The sequence below is a fragment of the Ooceraea biroi genome, chromosome 2 (assembly GCF_003672135.1).
Source record: "Ooceraea biroi isolate clonal line C1 chromosome 2, Obir_v5.4, whole genome shotgun sequence".
Classification (NCBI taxonomy): domain Eukaryota; kingdom Metazoa; phylum Arthropoda; class Insecta; order Hymenoptera; family Formicidae; genus Ooceraea; species Ooceraea biroi.
Window position 1 is genome coordinate 7,094,350 of NC_039507.1, and position 15,845 is coordinate 7,110,194.

General features: G+C 43.1%; 1 protein-coding gene across 1 annotated transcript in view; it reads left to right on the forward strand.

Annotated features, from left to right (window-relative positions):
* LOC105283401 (homeobox protein aristaless) overlaps positions 1 to 15,845 on the forward strand; it is a 127,123-nt gene that overhangs the window by 109,627 nt on the left and 1,651 nt on the right. The window contains exon 4 of the mRNA XM_020033011.2: positions 6,182 to 6,227. Within this exon, the coding sequence (XP_019888570.2) occupies positions 6,182 to 6,227 (46 nt within the window). The remainder of the gene's footprint in view (positions 1 to 6,181; positions 6,228 to 15,845) is intronic.

Consider the following 15,845-nt stretch of genomic DNA (forward strand, 5'->3'; position numbering starts at 1 on the left):
TAAGTAAATTATCTTCCTTCGTCCGTGACTCCTGACGAAGCGCGGTTACGGCGAAGGACTCCTCGCGCCGGCAGGAGCAAATAAGAACGGCAGGACGTCGTGGCGAGAGAACAGCAATGAGAGAACAGACAGAGAGAAGAAGAAGAAAGACAGAGAAGGAGAGAGAGAGAGAAACGACTAGGCGAAGAAGATGACGAAGAAACTCGCCTTTAATCCACTTAGCGGCCTCTTTTGATGCCGGCCGTGGGTTCGCGCTATACTACCGTGCGGTTGCGGAACGGCAAATCCGTTCGCGCCTCGCAGCGCCGAGCGCTATGACTTCGCAATGTTCAGGAGGACAGAGAGCGCAGGAAGGACTTCCTCCCAGCGATGGCAATCGATTCTAAGAACGCTCCATTGCCGGTCACTCGCGCGGAGTAACTCGTTCGCCAAATCCGCGAAGGCGATCACCCGCCAGGTTCGAGAAACTCGCGCAAAGCGCGCCGCGGGATCGGGATCGGGATCCAAGTCCACAGATAATCATCGCGCGTGTCGTGCAATTAATTGGCGATTAGATGTATGTTGCGTTTTGCAACGCCTGCAAACCTCACGCTCGCGTTAACCGCCGATCAGACGTGTTCCGTAACGAGAAACGCATGTCTCTCTTTTTATGAAAGGTGGAACGAATTACGGTGCAACGCGGTAAAGTGAAATATCAATTTCTTTCCTCGTGATGTCTTTTAAGATGCATACGTGTGTCTGTTTCGTATTTATTTGTCAAGCGACGAGGTCTTTTAGAAATCCAAGTTGTTAAATCTCTCTCTCTTTATCTATCCATCTTTCTCATATCATAGCAAAAACTGATTAAAAAAAAACTGATTGCATGTTACTTCGGTTTCTTGACAAACGCAAAGTTGACTCGCCCTCATTAGGAATGTCGACACACTAACGAGCTTGCGACTTCGAGCGATCAAAGTATGCAACACGTGGAACCTTATTTTCTTCGTCTAATTTCAGACGCGTTGACAGAATTCGCGGATTAATCACGGTGGCATTTCAAATTGAATGTAGGACAAGGCATGTTACGCGCAACGCGGACCTCCACAGCGAGGTCGCTGTAAAGTTTCCGTCGCGGCCCCGTATTTCCCCATTGAGCGAATGCAGGACGAACGCACGACTAATCTCCGCGTACGTGCCTGCCAGAAGCGACTCGCGATTTTTCCGAAGCACGCGCATTTTCCACGGCAAGGACACGCGTCGCGGGCCCGTCAGCTAGGAGAGGGACGCGTAATAATAACGATATGCGAATCGAGGATAACCGAGAGAACTCTGGTGAACGGCGGGTGTAATTAGGGACGCCCGTCTAACCGCGAAATTTCGTGATCTTATTAAATCCAGAAGGACGCCGGCGAGCGCGCCCCGAGAGAGAAAAAGGGAAAGGCTAAATTATTATTACTCGCGGGCACCAAGGTGGCTGAGCCTTCTCGTCCGTTTCCCCTGGTGATGGTGTGTGCGTTTCGCTCACTCGCTCGCTCGCGTGCGCGTAATGCACGTGTCTATGAAGACTATATCATGCCTGAATAACTAGAAGTGACGCAGAGATTACGAGATAGGTAAAATATTCGAGCCGTTGGACGGCAAGCCGCTTTCCTCGCTCTTGGAGATACAACGGAGAGCTTACGAGGGTATCCGATATAAAATCTCCAACTGTTTTATCGCGGCTTGCCACGTGGTGCCGCGAGAAAAATATGTTAAAATAGTGCAGTCGTTTCAGACAGCTGCGTGGCAAGTTCGGTGCACACCGAGGATATTGTCGAGCTCTGCGTTATTTGCGTTTAACGGTTCGTTCCGTATTCGCGAGTGTCGTGTAGACACAACGGGCAGAGAAATCACGTACACGTAATTTCATCGTTCGCCGCGCAAAGCCTGTTTTTCGTGAGAAGCAGCTGATAGGTGCGCGCTTTCATACTCGGCGTTTCATTGAAAACGAAGCTGAGCCTGCCTGGTAGCAGGTACGAATTACCGTCCGCAACTATGTTCGCCAGAGTAGTCATTAGCGCACGACAACGGGTAATCAGAAAGTACCGCGGGTACATGTACAAACGCGCGTCTTCTAGTTACGTTTCCTCCAATAAGTCGGAGTGTGGCCCGTCAAAATGGTTTGACGACGTGAATATACGCTTCGCAATTACCGATATGCGATACACGATGAAAGTCCTTTCGCCCGATTAATCAGCGGCTAAACAACGGCCGATTATTCCGTTCATAATCATACCGACTTGATAGATCTTTGATACGCATCGTTCGCCGAGTCCGTCATCAATTGTTATTACGGAAACAAATCTCGGAGAACATGATTATTTAGCAATTAAACATTGAATGAAAATTCCAAGAAGATGTGGCGTTCATTTTAATTTATGTGTTTGTTACGGAGAAAAAATCTCGGAGAATATGATAATTTAATACTTAAACATTGAATCAAAATTCCAAGAAGATATGGCATTCATTTTAATTCATGTGATATTACAACGTTGCTTTTCCAATTACTACTTTTTTGCTATTTAGATACTACTCTGTGCATTACGCGAATGCAAAACGAATGCGACTTTTTCGTCACGCGAGATCAACAGATCGCGATACAGAGAGCGAGAGGATTCAGACGCAAGGAGGGATGCAAGAACGACGATCGAAAGTCGATGCGACGTGTATCCGTGGATCGCGGCTGATTTTCGAACTCACCCCGAAATCCCTGTAATTTTGGAAGCTACCGTCTGAAGACGATACGAAATGCACCTAAACACGAGGCCCGATGGATCGGACACGGGAGCTTCTGTGCACGGCGTAATCACCGAGATTTCCTCGCGATTTCGTGGAACATCTGGGCAATTTGCCTGCGAGATGAGAAGCCCCGCGGGGTGTCTCGCTGCCTGATTCTCTCGCCCTTCCTCTGGCTCTTTTCTACGCGCCGGCGGATATGTTGGACGATCGCATGATCGCGCGCTGTCGGTCGGTCCCTTTATCGCAACAACGGCGAAAATCGCCAAGATTTCCGGAATCAATGAATCCTGGACGAATGAATTACCGACACCCGTCCATGATTCACGCCTGCGTTTCGCCTCGTAATGGTTCCCTCGCGCCTCCGGTTTACCTCGTTCTCGGCGAGAGATCGGGAATGCGTTCGCATAATTTCCGGTGAAATCATGCGAACGGCGACTCGAGTGCGAGTGATTATCCTCGGCGGAGACTTCCTGCGAGCGGTCGCCTGACGCAAATCAACCGAGAGAAGTTACAGCCGATGACCACTAATTTCCTCCCTTTCGTTAAAAATACCTGTAATGCTATACCAGCGCAGATGTATTAATACGCTTTACGCTTCTAAGAAGTTCGTCATAATATCGCGCGATCGCGATTGCGGCACGCAGCGTGATTTTGTTTACCACGAAAACGGAAAATCCCCATCATTTCCGCGCGTGCGAGCACAAAGCGCGATACTTCTTAATTCTTAATGCGTACCTCGTGCGTACTCCTGACAAGTGAACTTGTCTCGACTTATCGTGGACTCGGATTACAGGCCGCGCGCGCTCGTTTCAAATTAATTCCACTACACTTCGAGATATGTTCTGCATCTTTTTTAATCAGCATCCACCGGCATGCACGGTTCAATATTTCTGAAGGGTGGGCGGGGTGAGGCGCGCAGTTGCGCACTCACGGAAAAAGTGTCGCGGACACTTCTGTTCTCGCGTTGTGTCGCGCCCGCGAGCGAAGGATGCGAAACTCGATCGAGCGGAAAGGAAACGACCGGTATCGCGTATGACAAGACCGACGTTATGTAAAATATCACGGGCTAATAATTATTTGCCATTACCGCTGCGCGGGACCGGTCGATTAGTCACGGATAATCGGTGGGGCGCGCGCGGTTCACCTATGTGTAAAACGGGGGGGGCCCCATCGGCTCGCCCCGATGATGGCGCGGTCGCCGCGAATTCTCGTCGTCTCGTAATAGATATTAATAGCTCTCGTCACGACGCGATGCCCGTGCAGGTAGCAATCCAACGGAAAATCACACATAATGCCGCGAGATACATAATTGCAATTAATCGCCACATCGCGCGTCGTTATGTCGGCTAATCCCCGCCTCGGATGCAAAACTAATTAAGATAATGAACGCGCACCTTTTTTCTTCTTCTTGTTGTTGTTGCTTCTTTTTTTTCTCTCCCTCTTCTTTTATTTTTTTTTTTACGAGACAGGCCGGCCATTTCGCGGAACGGTTTCTGCGATTTTCTCACGGATGCGATACGAGGTCAGACCGTACAACCGCTGTTCCCCGACGCCATTAAAAGACAAGTAAAACGATTTTTTTCTTTTTCCGCTGAATTACGTCGCGCATCTAAGTAATAAATCGCGTGCCCCGGGGGAGATAATGATTACAGTTGCAATTACATGCACTTACTCCATTAACTGTCCAAACGTTTAGATACGCGATTCGATTACGTAAAGGAACGCAAGGAAATTGGTGGAGGAGGAGGGATAGAGGAAATACCATTCATTAATGCTGCGGAAGTATATTTAGCTTTTGTAAAACAATAAAGATAATAAAGATAATGAATTTCGAAAAAAGTTGATAATGATACATATACGTGTATATAATATTGGGTTGGCCAAAAAGTAATTGCGTTTTTTTAAATATAAATAAAAGGCGAATTTTTCATGGGAAACAAAAACTTTATTAAACAATATATTGTCCATTTTGTTTGATTATCTTTTGCCATTTTTCAGGCAACTTCATGATTCCGCGCTCAAAAAAGTTCTTATCTTTTTCAGCAAAAAACAATTCCAACAACGATTTGATATCCTCATCAGCAGTAAAGGTTTTACCATTCAAGGCGTTTTGCAAAGAACGAAACAAATGGTAATCTGATGGTGCCAGGTCTGGCGAATATGGTGGATGTGGTAACATCATGGTAACACATCCCATCCAAGCTGCAACAATTTTTCACGAGTGACCAAACTTGTACGTGGTCTAGCGTTATCATGGTGAAACACAACACCTTTGCGATTCACCAATTCTCGACGTTTCTGTTTGATGGCATCATTTAATTTATCCAGTTGACGACAGTATACGTCTGAATTAATGGTTTGATTCCTTGCAAGCAGCTCAAAATACACGATACCTTTAAAGTCTCACCAGACTGACAGCATAATCTTTCTTTGGTGAATATCTGCTTTTCAAGTGCTTTCAGTAGGTTCATCACGCTTGCTCCACGATCTTTTTCGTTTGACGTTGTTGTAGACGATCCATTTTTCGTCGCCTGTTATCATACGTTTCAAAAATCGATCATTTTCCTCACGTTTCAAAAGAGAATCACAGATGTCAATACGCTTAGTGAGATGAATTTCCTTGAGCTCATGTGGTACCCAAATATCGAGCTTACTAATGTATCCAAGTCGTTTTAAATGGTTTTCAACACTCGATTTCGATATGTTAAGATCCTCAGCAATCTCTCGTGTCGTTAAACGCCGATTCGAATCGATCAGTGCCTTTATTTTGTCATCATCAATTTCGATTGGCCTTCCTGAGCGTGGTGCATCTTTCACATAAAAATCTGCAGATCGAAATTTAGTAAACGAATTTTGACACTGCCGCAGTTTTAAAGCATCTTCGCCATATACATGACATAACTTTTTATGAGCTTGCACAGCGTTTTTCCCTTTTCGGAAGTAATAAAACAAAATATGACGAAAATGTTCTTTTTGATTTTCCATTTTGAAATCGACGGCAAACAAACAATTGTTAACGAAATCGCGTACTTTCTTTTTGTAAAACAAGCTTGAACTGTGAGTTGTTAACCTACATAATGAATTTGCGGTTTAGAATGAAGTTAGTTATATTTCAAGACATGTATGTCCATCTATTGGAAAAAAACGCAATTACTTTTTGGCCAACCCAATAGCTCTATCAGAAAACCGTTAAATAATGGTAGCTACTAATTTTGTCATTGGCGTTTAGAGCTGTTCGGAACTTGATGAATAATGGTATTTCAGTTATCCTGAATCGAAGCACACGATATCCACTTCTCCGTTAACTCGAGTTAATCGCAATCGCAGAATCGGACATAACTCGCACGCGCAAATAGGCCCGCGGCTACGTGCGGCCTTGGTTCTTTTTTGTTGAGTTAACGATTGCCTTCCTTTTTGTTTTTAGGGAGGAGCTCGCCATGAAGATCGGCCTGACGGAGGCACGGATACAGGTCAGTGGAATCTCTCGAGCATTTTTCGCGCAAGATCAAATAACGGCATAAATCAATTCACCCGTACAAGCGCACGTTTTCTGATGCAGTTATTACATGCGCCATGAGATTTGTTAGATTCTCTCTGAGTATTTCATGATTCTTGATTTCATTCTCAATAAACTTGTCACACGCAAAACATGAAAATCTGGTTCTCGTGGCGACAACAACTCAAAGTAGCAAACGATAGAAAACAAAAGTCGCGATTAATTAGAAATCTGGTGATACTTGAAGAACGCGGTTGGATCAGCTGAAGCATGCTTCTTCAAATGGATGGATAAGAACAGCATAGTCCAGATAAAAATAACGCAAGCGTGTCGAATGAAAATTGATTAGTTAGCTGTAACCACACATCTTGGCACGCGTTATGGCGTAACTTAGAAATCGTTTTAATAATAAGTACCTGCGTGCGTCAAACTTTGTCGGTTGGAAAAATGAGGCAATAATTGGCGATAATGATGCGGTTAGGCGTCTCTCTCTTCTTTGGCGCGAAGGTGAAAATAATACGCGATCGCGCGTCTCTTGCGTAACGACAATTATCCCGTATCCTCTGACATTTCGTTCAGATAATAGTTTCGAAGCCTGCGAGCGCGCGCACAAGCGAAGAATTACTTAAGAATTACTTAAGTTCTCCGTGCAGTCACGTATCCCTTGCCTGCAATTTGCTTGCCTACCCGTACAAGAAGAAATATGAAAGAGGAAACGCGATACCCTTCGTGCAACATAGAAGCCCGCCGATTATAAGTCTTTTAATTATTATCATTCCTCCTCGATACGCTCGTTATTATTGAATAAATATTGTCTATCAAGGTATTCAAATTGTTCACATCGGTATTGACGAGTTATTGCCGCAAGTGTTACCGCAAGATAATAAGAAGGCAAGCATTTGTTAGAATTGTTTATCCTTTATCGGAAGGCGTCTATGTGACGATAAAAAGATAATTGTGTGAATTTAAATAGACAATTAATTATGAATAACCGTCTAATTTATTGCAAGCATTTTTTTGTCGAATGAGCATGATTGAGCATATTAGTTATTATTGGTATCAGTTCTATGCATTGACGTCAGTAATCATCGACTTTGAGGTGTCTAATTAAATGCAATTCACTGTTAATATTAATATTAATGTTTACTTGACGAAAAAGCATTTTATAACAAATGTTGCAGGTAAACAAATTATGATTCTCGTAATCGGTGATATTACGATTCTAGTAGGTAATCGGCAATGAGTACAATGAGATCATTTCCTTGTAATCGCGTTGATCATAACGCATTTGAATAACGTAATACAATCATTAGAAACGCTTCCTATTAATCAAGCAGAAGTACGCGCCTATGAGTCGCTATTAAAGTTACAATAATGTTCGCTCTTGTGCTTAAATGATAACCAGGCAACCCGAATGCATTTGAATATCTGAATATCAATTGGAATATCAATCAATCACTACATCAATACTCAATTCCCACCCGTTTTTATCGTATAACATTATTTGCCATCACCCGTCGATCAAGGCACTTATTGCAATTTGTTTTTTTGTACACATACACGTGTGTCTGGAAACTCGAGAGTTAATTCGATTTAAAGACGATGTGTTTTAATTCTAATACGCGCTACATTTTACATTTACATTTATTAATAATACAACTTGCACCTCATGGAAAGTCAGCGCAATTTACAAACTACATCTACAAGTTTTTCCGTATTAAAGAGAAATTATATTATAATTGTTCCTTCTTTCGAGAATTAATGCGTAACGATGAATGCATAATAATTTAGCGAACGGACAGAATAATGATTCTCGCTTAATATTAATGTTTCTAACGATTACATTTTAAACATTGGTGGTCTGTTTGTTCTACGAAATGTTACATATGTCAATGTGCGCGCGCGTGCATCCAAGGCTGAACTGCAAGTATGCATCTTCTGCGTGACCGGCGTTGGCTCCTCGACGGTCGAGGAAAGCATGTTCGTGTGCCATAATTGCGTGAACAGCTGGCTAATTTACTCAATTAGTTTAATTTATTCCCGGTACTTACTCCGCTCTTTTTCTTTCACCCCCGTTAACCTGCGCGCGTATTTTTTCTCCCGCTTCGTTTTTCCAATCTCCATCCCTTGCTAGCTCCTGGCACGCACGTTTGCTTGCGCGAGTTTATTACTTTCTTCGTATTGCAAACGTGCGTTTTAATTATTAATTTATTATTAATATCAATTAAATTATTAATTAAATATTAAAATTAATTAAATTATTAAATAAAATTAATCCAGTACTTGCCATTATTTATTCGTTATCTTATTTAAATTAATAAATAAATGAAGATATTGGAAGAAGAATGATACTAGTGTAAGTTTCTCGCGACGTACGCAAAAATGAACTCCACTCCGAATTCATGATAAAATGTTTCTGCTATTTCAATCTTCAATATCAAACAATTCGCGATTAAAAAAAATTTCTCTTTAGATTATTTATTAAAAAATAAACCACTAATTCACCAAGGAATTTATTGATAGGCATTATAAAACCATTAATAATATTGAGGAGAGTGCTCGAGTGTTTCAACTTCACAAGTTTCTGTCCGCTTGCCTTAACGCGCGAAAATTAGGTTGTCGGACGATTTGATTGCTGCTTGTCCATCAACCGTCATTAATATGCATGACAAATACATCGTCGCAGAGAATGAGGTGCGATTCTTTTCGACGCCCGTAACTTTGCCCGTGCGCATCACACGCAAAAATTAGGATACACGGCCTATCATCGTCGATCATTAATAATTCATGAGGCACGCGGTATATCGTCCGAGAATAAGGTACCTTCTTTGCGCGCGCACGGATGTTAAAAACTGCTACTTATATTTATAACGTGCGTTTAACGCTGTGGATGTACGATGATGCAAAAGAAAATTTTGTATAATAGCCAATAGTAATAACATAGACATACTCGAAAATCGCGGAAAGTAGTAAAATGTAAGAATCAGGCTGTACGCAATGATCGACGTAATATACGAGCGGATAAATTAAATTAAGAATAACGTCCGGCCGGATAGTTGCGGATCACCACCGACCTAATCACGTTTGCGGATTTGCCAGAAATAGAAGCATTGCGTCGTGTCGTGAGGACAAATAGGCGGCAATGCTTTGGCACGATTATTGTAATGTGTTTTATGTTAATACGCATTAGAGCACTTTAGACGGCGCCGAAGCTGCTTGAAACGAGAAATGTGCTCGATCGCGGATCGAGTGACTCCTTACGAGCTTGAAAAAGTCGCTCCGCTCTTCTAAACTAAAAATTAAACAGTTGTTTGTATGCGTGCGTTGCGAAAACGTTTCTGCGACGCGTCCGTCCAAGAAATGTCGATTCTCGACTAAACAAATTCTCGACTCCTCGATTCGACTATTAATCGAGCATACGAGGTTTTTTTTTCTTTTGCAGAACTCAATGAATAATGAACGTTCCGTCTCGCGGGCTCGTTAGCAGGCCCGTTGCTCGCATGAATAACAGATTGCTATTAGGCAAAGTGATTATCGACTGTTGCAGCGCCGGCGATTAATTATTTTTATGATCTCCCCGAGAGTGTGACGAGATAATCGACAAGCCGCGAACTTCTGCTCCGAGTGAGGGGGAAAACTCTTGCGCAAACGGAGAACTGGAACCGGATAAAAATATCGACTCTCTCGTTCGACATCTGTCTTTCAAGACGTACACGCGAGACGTCGCGTTCTCCGAATCGATTTCGCGGCAAGTTCGGCGACCGACAAGCGGAGAGAACAAATCCGCTTGACGTGTACACTTTTATTCGCGCATACAAACTCGAATCTTTTTCATCAGCTCGAGATTGCCAGAAACACTTTGAAAATAAACGGTACAGAATTTGATCTTCTCGTTCTCTCTCTCTCTCTCTCTCTGCTAATCAAAGCAATTGATTGACACTCCATATAGCGTGTTTATAATTATTGACGCAACGCTCGAGGGTTTGAAATGAAACTAGTTTGCTCTAAAATTGATTTATGAACAGAACTCTCTCCTCAGAGTTTTATAGATCGAGATTTGATAAAGTCTGTTTTTTAAGAGCGAATGTCTACTTGTATGTTGGTATAGCTGACATTAAAAAGATTAATCCTTCAAAATCATTTTCTCTCTTTTTAATGTTTCCATTTTATAGTCTCTTCAATGTCCGATGAATGATTAAAATATACAGAAAAAAATATATTTCTTGCAGAATCTTGTTGAACATACCGACTTTTATGATTAAGTTAAAAGATATTTTTCCGAATAAAAATTTAATCAAACTTCTTCTATAATATTCAAAAATTTTACATTTCGCAGCTTTACAAATAAAATTCATATTGGCTCACATTTCGTAATTAACTTGATGTTTTCCCCTTCCTAAATTATATTTCATTAATATATTATTGCACTCCGAATATTTTCCTTCAATAAACAAATTATGACTCACAGGAGTATCTCGCGTATCTTAAGATTTTTATCTTTGGCGTTTACACAAGTTTTTTTACGTCAAGTTTTCAATTATGATGGTCAAGTCTGAAGGGATTCACGGAACGATTCGTTCAGTGTCCGAGGGAGTATACACACAGTGTGCCGTACGAGAACGCGAGAATATCCTACGTTGGCTACAGCAAGAGAGAAAAAGAGAGAGAAAGGGAGAGAGAGAAAGAGTACAAGATTGAAGCAGAGAAGCAGAAGAAACGAACATACTCGGCGTTCGTGTAATTAATGCGGCACGATTAAGCACGAAACGACTAGGTTCCGGCGGCGACGTGGTTGCGTTTTGTTTTAAAAGCCGAGAGTCGGAGATGTTTAGCGCCCTGCTGGGGGCAATCCTGCTCGCTGTGGGGGGTCCTGGCACCCAGGGCCCCCTTCCTTACCCTATCCTAACGATGCCAGGGGCTTCTAATCTTCCGTACGTCTATGCGAGATTCCGAGGCGGGCGGACGGCACACGTGGAACCCGCGCGTTCGGCTTGGATGCCTTCTCCACGAATGACGAAAATCGAAATACAAGTGATCAGGGGTGCAATCGATTATTGCGCCACCGTAAATCTCACGTTTTATCCCGCCGCTTCGAGGAACGATTAATTTCAATGATGTTGTCAGTGGCGCGACGTACGCGACTCGAAACATCGAATTTATCAATTATATATGATGTAATTAAGTACAATAATTAGTTTGAAAATTAAAAAGAAATAAAATAGATCGATAAAAAGAAATCCCGACACTGGAGGAAGGAAAATTGTAGAAAGACCGTTTTACGACGAGTAACTTGAACGGGTAGTACATTTCACGAGTCGCTATGGCCGACCAGTACCGATAAATAAGAATCCCGATAAATCTCACGAATGCAAATGAGTCTTGAAAGCCGTCTACAGGCATACTCGAAGTCGTTGATAAAACCACGTGTTGTTTCGTAAGGTCCTTCCCACTCGCTCCTCGTCTCTCTAAGCGCGTTCTCTAGCAGTGCTACAAGACACGCGAGAGAAACGCGGGCGAATCTCAGATGCCATATCTAGATAGACTGTATATCGGAGGGAATTGCGGATCGGGCAAACCGATCGAAATCGTTCTCTCGACGGCGAGCTACCAGGATGTACGGGATTCACGGATCTCACGAGACGTGGCCGCGCCGCCGCCCTGTCGGTGAGCCGATTATCGAGACCGATCGTCGAACCGCAGAGTCATCGGGGCAAACGTCTATCCTCGTCCGCGCGATGACGAGGCCGCACCGTGACGAACCGTATTGGGAGTGTCTACATCAGCCGGCGGTACTTTTGATTCCCAAACCCGTGCAATGCTGCCGGCGAAGCCGGCAATGTGGAACGCGCCGCCGTCTTCCCGCCATCCGCAGCGGGAAAACGAGGCGAACTTCTGCTCTTACATGGGAAAAATGAACGAGCCGTATAAGGTCCCGTCTATTACGCGACCGCATGGCCGACGGGAAGAATGAAGAGGTGGAGAGACATCATTTTCTAGTGTCGCCATCCACGTTCTTCCCGCGTGACGCATCGTTCAATTCTCTTTTCTGCATCGCGAAGAGTAATGATGAGATGGTACCTATTATATTATCAGCGTGAAAAGATGTTCGGCGAGGTTTCTTGAAACACTCGATTTTTGTTTTCGTCATTGTGCTCGGTGCATGAATTTGCGGAGCTCTTCGAGACTGGCTGCCGTGGGACGATAACGTAACGTCGGCAGCCAACGCGATTACAAAATGAGAGGGATGGATAAATGGAAATGTCACCAGTGATGTGTAACATTTGTTACCTTTTCGCGCGGGTAGTGATATCATCACGCGAGGATGAGTAATAAAAAAGATAAGCATCGAGAAAAGGAAGATGAAATCCGCGCGTCTAGCATGATGAATGGAAGTTTAATTTCTAAACTGCTAGAGTCTCGCAGTTGGCGAGTGAGGGAACTTTACTGAAGAGCCCTTTCGCACGATTACCCGAGGAGAATTCTTCCTGGCGGTATCCCAAGAGTCGCGCTCTTCGTGCGGTAACATGAGGCATCTTCCTCACCAGAAACGATAAAAGAGATCTGGATAGTTTTGAGGATGGCTTTCACGATAGATGGCCGCTTCTCGAAAAGTTCTGCTTCAACGACCGACGCAACGAGCAACGCTCCGAGTTGTCGATCTCGTCCGCGGAAATAAAGATGATAAAAAATTTCCGGTCCCCGCCGGAAACGCGGCAGGTGCTCGCGCGCCGAGAGATTGGACAAGTTGAATTGTTGCTGACCTAAGCCGCTCGTCATTGCAATCTGTCACGAGACACGTTTCTCTCTTTCCGTCCTCTTTGTCGTTCTCCCGCCGACGCGACCTGATATTAAAACGAAATCGGTGATACGTTATTTGCGTTCGGTCGGGTCGCGCACGGCATTAGAATCGACCCAACAACCGGAGATGGGACGGTGGAGGCAGAATGAAGAAACGATGGAAAAAGGGAAAAGGAAAGGGGGACACGAGCGAAGGAGCGAGGAGGAACGGACTTCCGCTGAACTGATTAGAGCTCGGGTCTCTTCGGGGAAGCCTCGCGATGGAACGGAATGGAATGGAATGTGCTGGAACCTGGTGGACGCACATCACGAACGACGTGATTCGTTCGCGATCGTTATCCAATTTCCACTTAAACGAGTATCAGAACTCGATCTCGTTGGGTTCCACGTCGGTACTTCCGCCTCGTCAGCATAATTTTGTGAACGCGCGGGGAATGGGCCAGCAAATATCGTCGCGTGTACCGCGTCGTGAACAGCGATTTTCTGAACAATTTTCTGAGGTTTAACGCATTGTTTCATTATGTTCTTTGTCCTAGTGCTAGTCTACAAAGAATAGAGGTTCAAGTTTCGTGTCGCGATAAAATGATTTATAGGATAAAGCGGAGTAATTTGAATAATTTCGAACTTTTGCTAATTCTTCGTCACTGCGAGGGGTCATTTCCACTAATGGCTGCTTTCCTCGCACTTTCTTGCTGGGGCCTCCTTCGTCACTCTGTGCTAGTTGACTTTGTGTATCATTATTTTTTTTGAGGAAGATTTACTTAGCTTAAGTTGGTGTTTCTTCTTAACAGCGGCGATATTTTCAGATGAAGTCGAATGATAAGATTTGGATTTGATTCGAGCAGGAATTACTTTTTGGCCACCAATACCTGATATATGATATCATATAGGTCGTACCATTTTCTCAGCGTTTCAAGTACTTACAAAAATATGCATTGCAAATTAATCTTTATATTTTACTTGATGATACCGATTCCGAGTACCTCGAATTGCCAGAAACGAAAAAGTAGGCCAAGGAATCGCTAACCTAACGGTTTTACGACAGCCGATATTTTGTTAATTTTCGAAGGGAAACGTAAAATTCAGGTAAAGAGACAGACGAAGACGAGAGAGAAGGCAGAGAGAAAGAGAGGAGAAAAAAGGAAACACGCGGACAAGGCAGAGATCTTTGCCTCGCAGCAGCGTTCGGTTTCCTTGGAGCATCGACGGTAATGATACGCTTCTCTCTGCCTTCCTGAAAAAGGGAAGAATGCGTCACTGTAACCGGAATCCGAACTCTTACGGATCGTCAACAACTTCCAAGGAAGAAAGTACCTATTTACTATCTTTTGATTCGAAATCAAAGGAACAACTTTCGCGAAACTTGTAAACAACATTGACAATCTCCTTCATCTATTTGTTCATTGCCATAATCAGCTATAATTAATATGTATTAGGAGTGTGATTTAGTTTTGAGGGTTTTGCAACAGATGGCCGTAGTGTCAGTTTGTTCCAATAGCTGTTTCCGATAACTGTTGTTTCTTACAGTCTTGACATTATCCATCACATTTAGTAGCATTATAGCAATAGATGCAATAACAGTCGTGTTTATATCATCGTAAAAATGCAACTTCCGAAACAGCATTTTCCACATGCGTTGCTTTTGTTTTTTAATCAAAACAAAACTGCCGCTGAGGGTTATAGAATTCTTGTGGAAACTTGTGGTGATTCTGCCCCATCAATTAAGACGTGTGAATACTGGTTTAGACGCTTTAAAAGTGGTCATACTGATGTGAAGGACAAAGAACGCTCGGGACAACCAAGAAAGCTTGAAAATGCAGATTTCCAAGCATTATTGGACGAAAATCCAACACGATCCACTTCAGAACTTGTCAGAGCATTAAATGTTGATCGTACAACAGTTACGAAACATTTACATGAAATGGGAAAAATTCAGAAAGAAGGGAAATGGGTTCGACATGAATTATCGGAAAGTGCCATTGCGAACCGGTTGAACATTTGCATTTCGTTGATCGCCAGGCAAAAAAAGAAGAGTCTTTTGTCTCGGATTGTTACTGGGCATGAAAAGTGCATCTATTTTGATAATCCGAAACGCAGAAAATCATGGGTGGATCCAGGCGAACCATCAACATCCACTCCGAGACGCAATATTCACGGTTCAAAAGTAATGCTCCGTATTTGGTGGGATAGTGTACTATGAGCTGTTAAATCCGCATGAGACTGTCACGGCTGATCGTTATCGACACCAATTGTACAAGTTGAAGCAAGCATTGGACCAAAAACGACCAGCAATTGCGAGTAAACGACGGAAAGTGATTCTTCTTCGTGACAACGCTCGACCTGACGTTGCGTTATCAGTGAAAGAAACACTATTAGAGCTTGAATGGGAAGTCTTACCGCACCCCGCGTATTCTCCATGCGATTATTATTTGTTCCGGTGGATGCAACACGCTTTAGAGGATACACACTTTCATAATTTCGAAAAAGTGCGAAAATTCGTCGATGAATGGATCAACTGAAAAGAAGAGTGATTTTATCGTGGTGGAATCGATCTCTTGCCAGAAAGATGGGAAAAAGTTACAGAAAACGAAGGAAAATATTTGGATTAAGGTATTCATTCATTATCATATTTAAATACATGCGTTTTTGAGCAAAAAAACCCTCAAAACTAAATCACACCCCTAATATTATATTTAGCATAAGATTCGATATAGAGAATGGTTATGTAAACTACACAACATTAACATAAATATCATTATACTCTAATTAACAAAAATTATAAAAAGAATTCAAT